Source organism: Lipotes vexillifer, unplaced genomic scaffold, assembly GCF_000442215.2.
Source record: "Lipotes vexillifer unplaced genomic scaffold, Lipotes_vexillifer_v1.1 scaffold102, whole genome shotgun sequence".
Classification (NCBI taxonomy): Eukaryota; Metazoa; Chordata; class Mammalia; order Artiodactyla; family Lipotidae; genus Lipotes; species Lipotes vexillifer.
This window is the reverse complement of record NW_006786541.1, coordinates 2,582,759-2,590,057: the sequence shown is the minus strand read 5'-3', so window position 1 is coordinate 2,590,057 and position 7,299 is coordinate 2,582,759. Positions and strand designations below refer to the sequence as shown.

The 7,299-nt window shown below is 38.4% G+C and overlaps 1 protein-coding gene across 2 annotated transcripts in view; it reads right to left on the bottom strand.

Annotated features, from left to right (window-relative positions):
* Window positions 1-5,364: 5,364 nt before the first annotated feature.
* Window positions 5,365-7,299, bottom strand: part of ICE2 (interactor of little elongation complex ELL subunit 2) — a 66,414-nt gene continuing 64,479 nt past the window's right edge. The window contains exon 15 of one of the 2 annotated variants that reach the window (XM_007458881.1): window positions 5,365-6,093. In XM_007458881.1, coding sequence (XP_007458943.1) covers window positions 5,971-6,093 — 123 coding nt within the window. In that variant the 3' untranslated portion in view covers window positions 5,365-5,970. The remainder of the gene's footprint in view (window positions 6,094-7,299) is intronic. The other variant, XM_007458882.1, reaches the window with a different exon arrangement.

Sequence of the window (7,299 nt, the reverse complement as noted above, 5' to 3'; positions counted from 1 at the left end):
TTGCTCCACAGCATGTAGGATCTTCCCGGACCAGGGCTCGAACTCGTGTCCCCTGCATTGGCAGGCGGATTCTTAACCACTGCACCACCAGGGAAGCCCTCTTCATTGTTTTTAGAATCAAATCAAACTATCTGGAAATAACAGGCAATACCTTCCGCTATCAAGCTTTAACTTACCTCTTCAACTTCATCTTCCATTTATCATCCTTTACCTCCATGCTTATTAAATAAGCATATTCGCTATTTCCTAAAACTAGCTCTTTTCATAAGAATTTCCCTCATGACCTAATGCTCTGCTTCCTTTTAATCCACATTAATATTTTACTTGTCTTTCAAACACAGCTTAAAAGTCATTTCTACCATGAGTTTCTCTTACTTCCAAGTATCCCTTTCCTTACTCCCTTCACTCTTAACGTCACTTGAATATTCTGCTCTGTATTATAGCTAATTGTGTATACCTATCTCCCCAACTAGATTAGGTAATACCCTTAAGGCAGAAACCAATCTTATTTATCTTTAAATCTCAAGAGACTGGTATAATGTATTACAACAGATGCTCAAATATGCATTATCAATTCAACAGAGGACAGGCAAAGCTTTGAGAGGCATGAATAGATGCAAGCAGATGTAGCTTTACGTGTAAAAGCATGCAGGTAGGGACAAGAATGGCTACTTTTTGTGTTGGTAAAGCCTGACTGGAGCAGATGTTGCATTAATGCAGGGCTTGGGAGAGACCTGAGACCCATGGCAATGGTGTGGCACTGCCTTACTGGAGTGTGTGCCTTTTAAGAGTAACATGCAAAAGGGAAGGAGTAATTCAAGCCACTAACCACAGATTCTTTAGGTTTCTTTACTTTCAAAACAGCAATTAATTTACATTCAGGCTTCCCCCCAACCCCAGTTCCTTAGAGAATTAACCGGGTTATACCATGCATGTACAACAATTAAAAACTAACCCTTGGCAGGTCCTTGCTTGATCACTTTCTAACAGTAGCTCATATATTGAAAGCAAACATATACGCCAAGGTAACTGAATCTTCCTGTTTGTTGAGGCGACCTGGAGACTGATCCTAGAAATATATGCCTGGGCCTCGACTCTTTCAGTAAGCTCTGCTCAGCAGATCGGACCCAATCCCCAGATAGATGCTTGTGTGTCTGCCCTTATGTACTTTGAAAAGAAGTCTGGACACTAGCTGCGGGAAGACAGCAAGAGTGGAAGGATCAATGAAATGCATACTCTTTATTTCTACATCTCAGTGAGAAACTCGATAAATCCTGACATCAAATACTCTAAGGTTGATTAAAAAGTACCTACCATACTCAGCCATAAAAAGAAACGAAATTGAGTTATTTGTAGTGAGGTGGATGGAACTAAAGTCTGTCATACAGAGTGAAGTAAATCAGAAAGAGAAAAACAAATACCAAATACCGTATGCTAACACATATATATGGAATCTTAAAAAAAAACCAACAATGGTTCTGAAGAACCTAGGGGCAGGACAGGAGTAAAGACGCAGATGTAGATAATGGACTTGAGGACACGGGGAGGGGGAAGGGTAAGCTGGGACAAAGTGAGAGAGTGGCAGGGACTTTATTTTATACTACCAAATGTAAAATAGATAGCTAGTGGGAAGCAGCCGCATAGCACAGGGAGATCAGCTGGGTGCTTTGTGACCAGCTAGAGCGGTGGGATAGGGAGGGTGGGAGGGAGACCACGAGGGAGGAGATATGGGGATGTATGTATACGTATAGCTGATTCACTTTGTTATAAAGCAGAAACTAACACACCATTGTAAAGCAATTATACTCCAATAAAGATATTAAAAAAAAAGTACCTACCATATGCCTATAAAACATGAAAAACATCTTAATATCTCTACCAGCACGTCCATCAGGAACTTCATATTTAGCATGTTGGTAATAAAATATTAAAAAGTGTTCTCTCCCCTCTCTACCTTAAACCTGTGCCTGCTTCTAATATCTCTAAAACGTTCATGGTGTCCCAACACAAAATCCAAGTAGAAATGGAAAGGAATAGGTTAACTTCCTTTGCAGTTGCAAAAGAAGATCCAAACAGAGCTATCTACAAGTTTTGCAATAAAGATTTTCATTGTTTCCACCTCACTTTCTTATTCCTTAACATTTATAAATCTGACTTCCATTGTAGCCACTTTAACGAAACTTCTCCTTTTACTGAAGTTCTGTGGTTCTTACTGGGGCTCTATTCGTGGTCCTTTCTTCATTTCACTCATTACTGCTATGTCATCCTTTTCTCTGATTTCAATCACCACAGATACACCAACAATTCCCAAATCTGTACTAAAGAGATCAGGTTTCTCTCTCTTGAGTTCAAAACTCAAATGATCAACTATCTTTGATACCAACTATCTCTTTGTCAGATTTAACATGTTGGTAGTAAGGAATTTTTTAAAAGTGTCCTCTCTTTTCTCTCCACCTTAAACCTATTTCTTCTGTATGCCTAAAATGTTCATGGCATTTGTGAAGGTTTAAAAATATGTTCACTACATCTTTTTATACTCCTCCCTTCACGAGGTGAAGCCTGAGTGTGGACTTAGTGACTTACTTCTAACAAGAAGAATATGGCATAAGTGACAGTATTTGACTTCCAGGACTAGGCCTTAAAAGACACTGTGGCTTCCTCCTTGCTCTGTCTTGGATTGCTCTCTCTGGGGTAAGCAGCTGCTACGTCAAGAGGACACTCAGGCAGACCTATAGAGAGGTACATGTGGTGAGCATGCGGCTTCCTGCTAACAGCCAACAAGAGACTGAGAACTTCCACTGCTACCACAAGACAGCCTCCTTGGAAGCAGATGCTCCAGCCCCACGCAAGCCTTCAGACAGCTGCAGCCCCAGCCAACAGCTTGACTGCAACTTTATGAGGCCTTGAGCCAGAGGCACCCAGGTAAGCTGCACCTGGACTCCTGACCCACAGAAACTCTGATAATAATTATTTGTAGTTTTAACTAGTAAGTTTGGGGGTAACTTGTTATGAGGCAATAATGGCACACCCAGACCCAGAATCCAAGGAATACAAGTGGTGAATGGTAACGACCATTTTAAGTGAGCTCTCTCCCGACTCTGATCACACTCCTCCTCGTACTTTCTCAGTAAGTAACACTGTTATTTACCCAGTATCCCATATGAGGAACCTGGAAGTCATATTTGACTCTCCCTACCAACTATACCACCAAGTTATCATTTTTTTTCTTCCATCACTTGAGCCCATCCCTACTTTTTTTGTTTTTGTTTTTGCCGCACCACACGGCATGTGGGATCTTAGTTCCCTGACCAGGGATTGAACCCGTGCCCCCTGCAGTGGAAGCACCGAGTCTTAACCACTGGACTGCCAGGGAAGTTCCCCATCCCTACTCTTACTGCTTTAGTTCAGGGCCTTTACCATTTTTCAATTTTGATAACATACATTTGCAACTTTTCTCCTTCCCTATAGTCTTTCCCAGCTGCATTCCATTCTCTAGATTAATGCCAATAAGAACTTTTTGAAGAATATATCTGATCATGTTATTTATTTTTATTAAAAAATCACTACTGGTTCCCACATTGCACAGGACAAAATTCAAATGTCATAGCATGGCACGTCTGTCATGTCCTATAGCTTTTTCTCTCATCTCCACGTTCACAGCCTACAATCTGGCCATCTTCCACCTTTGCCTATGCTGCTTTCTTTCTGTGTGGAAAATCTTTCATTCTTTCCTTATAACTCTTACTATTTTTTAAAAGACTCAGCTCAAGGTTTATCTTAGAACCTTCCTTAATTATCAGGTCCAGATTAGATGACTTTCTTATATTACTTTATCAGGGCACTTATCACATAGATCAGCATGTGTCTTCCACTAGAATGTTAGCTCCTGAGGAAAAAAAAATCTATCCTCGATACCTAGACATTCATTTATTCATACATTCAACTTATATCTACTGAGCAACTACAACAGACACTGTATCAGGTGTTTGTTACATACTAGTGAACAAAGCAAATATGTCCTACCCTGGCATAGCTTGTAGTCTATTCAAGAAGAAAGACAGTAAGTTAAATAAACAAACATTGTGATATATGAAAAAAGAATCTTATCAGAGAGTAAACATGAGGACCTATTTTAGGTTGTGTGGCATACAGTACAGATGCACTCATACATTTACTGAATGAAATGTTTATACCTTCACCTCAGAGATATAAGTGGGTCAGGCTCATCACATCCTTGCCAACACTGAGTCTGTTTTTTTTTTTAAATCTTTGCTCATACTGTCAATGTCACTTTCTTGCTTATACATTCTCAGTACTAAAAATCAAGAAAAAGAACACAAGACAAGATCAAATATACATTAGAAAAAAGAGGCTTGATAAAGCACAAGTGGAAAACAAAGTCTAGCTTTATATATATTATCACGGTTACTCAGATAGATGGCTAAGATAATTTCAAAATAACCACCTGTAAGATCACACATTTTACTAAGTAAAAAGTATACTAAAAAAATGAAAGCCAACTCTTTCTGGTATTCAGAAGTCTGAAGCAATCATTGTTTAGTTTTTTTTAAAGAGTAAATTCCAAGGGAATCCCTGCCTCTCCCTTGGTTCACTGCCAAATAACTCACAGCTGGAATATTTCTGGGAAATATGGGTATGTGACAAAGTTAAAAAAAGATCAAGACCACTGAAAACCAAGCTCAATATTTTAAAATGGGAATGGCAGGATGAGGAAACTATATATTAAAATGCATAAAACGATTTTACTAGTAATTGCTCATTAATTAAAAAAAATGTTATAACCAACCAAAAAAATCAAAACTTGGTAGTAAATAAAATACTTAACTGCTATTTATAACAGGTGAGAAGGTTTCTAGGACTAGTTTCTTATATTAATATAAAATGCATAAAAAATTCCAAAAACACAGCAAATATTGCCCTAGATTACAAAGCTTGTATTTTACAAAAGATGCACATATTTAGTGCACATTAAAGAAGAGGAATACAAAAGTTAAATCAGTACATCCCTTCTTAAGTACATCCCTTCTTATTACTGGCTATAATAACATCAAGTGATCATGCCCTTTTCCAAATTCATCTCCATGGTCCTGAAAAATTTAAATGAATCAGTGTAGATGAAGAAAAATACCTTCCGTTTTACCGCACATTAGCCTTGTTGGTTGAAATATGAGATTTTTCTGGAAACTATGCTCAGCTCTTTGCTTTTAGTAGCCTATTTCAACACGTTAGCCAGGATTTGTGCCAAGAGATAGAGGCATTCGTCACCGAACCTGTTACACCACAAGAGTTTCTTCTTTTTAAACTGATGACTGCCCAACAAAAAACTGTTAACTTACTTGTGAATTTTCAGAGGCAGAGAGTTTTTTATTTTTTATTTTCCTTTTTGGCTTCTGCAATGGAATTTCACCAAGTTTTTAAAGATATTAACTTCTTTAACCTGCAACAATCATCATTTTCAAGTAGTATATAAAAACTGTCAAATGGGCCAGAAATAAGGTTTATGTAGTTCAAAATTATCTCTGATAGTGGTAAGATTTAACCTTTTGAGCCAACCTCAACAGACCGGCAATACAACTCAAATTATTAACATAATACATAATGATAAATATTGCTCCCGAAAAAAAGCAAATTATTTTCCTACTTAAAATTTTTTGCAAAAGGTCTACTATAAAAATATTTTCTTCTCTCTTTATTTCCCTGCCACGATAATGTTAAACCATATCTGGAGCCTCCTCAAACATCAGGTGTTAAGAGCACAACATTCCATTTTAGTTGAATCACTGCTTCACATAGTCAATGTGTATTTTCAAGGCACTATAAAAACTCTCAAGAACAGTAAAAGAAAAACATTCCTCTTGCCTACAGATCTTTCAGGTATATTTCCCCTCAAACTTTTCTAAATTGAATGTTGTGATAACTGGTTTTTCTTCATTTTCCATGGTACAGTCCTTAAGTTATTTTTCTTTTACTTGGAGCCACTCCTTCATTTTCAACTTGCTGAGCAGGCAGACTTTTGGTTTCCATGGAAACTGAATTCCTGCGGCTGCGGGTAGGCATTCTTGTTCCACCAACCTAAGAGATGAAGCAAAGAACAGGATGGCTTAACATGTTTACAACATTCTTAAACACAGTCAACTCTATTATTTACACATGGACTAATTTCTTTGCGAATGGTCCTTTATATATTTTTAATCCCTAGCCACTTAACTGCTTCTAAGCAAGCTTTAATCTGACAGAGTTTTAAAGTATGAAACTTTCAAATAACAATCAGGGAAGGAGATACATCAGGGTAAATGGAGAGAAGTGAAGAGGAAAACCGCACTTTGTGCTAAATTTGGGAAAGTTTGAAATGCTAAATGAGAAAATGAAGGAATGACAGGCCTTCAGAGCAATGTGCTTACCATAATGAAACTGAAGGGCAGGAGAAATGAATAATAGGAAGGGAGGGAAAGGAAATGCAAGAAGGTCAGAGGTGGTAAAGAGAGAGAAGAAATTATGAAATGGAGAAAAGAGACAGTAAGAAAAACAGAAGAGTCCAAAAAAGAAGGATAAAAAGAATAAAAGTGAAGCGAAGGGAAAAGAAAAAAGACCCCAATTTGAGTTGAGAGGCTGGAAGAGCAAGAAAGAAAGAAAGAAAAGGGGGAAGGAAAAATTGGAAGGCGATTACAGAGGATGGGAAAAGAGGAAGAAGGGAAGCAGGGAAAGAAGCTTTGCTGGGGAGCCGGTTCTACCTTAGTATCTACTCTTCCTCAGCACAAGTCGCTACTCACTCCCACTTTCTAGCTCACACAGTCTAGGGAAGAGAGAGTGTATTCTTAGGATGCACTCCCTTGCTAATTGCAGTCCCACTGAAGATGAGGTCTGGAAATACTGTCATCCCCTTGGCCACTGGAAGAGTATAAAATTTTAAAATGGGGTAATGGAGAAAGCCAGGCATTACAGAGAAGGACAAAAGCTGTACAGCCTGAAACCGTTTTCCCAGAACTTGTCCGTATCTACCTCTATTTTCTTTAGTGACCTTGCAACCCCTTCTATTTCTTCACATCTTCTCCAGTGTGTTTCAGACCTGGAAATGATTGCCATTCCAATCACACTCTCTCATATTCCTTATACAACAGAAATATTACTAGCATTGCCCCAAGAGGCTACTGGCTCACTAAGAATGACTCAAACTCCAGCTACCCTCACCTAATATCTTGTCTCTTTAGGGGCACGTTTTGGTTTACAATTAGATGGCTAGAAAAGACAAACTTGAGTTAGGGTTTGAGTCTGCCAGTC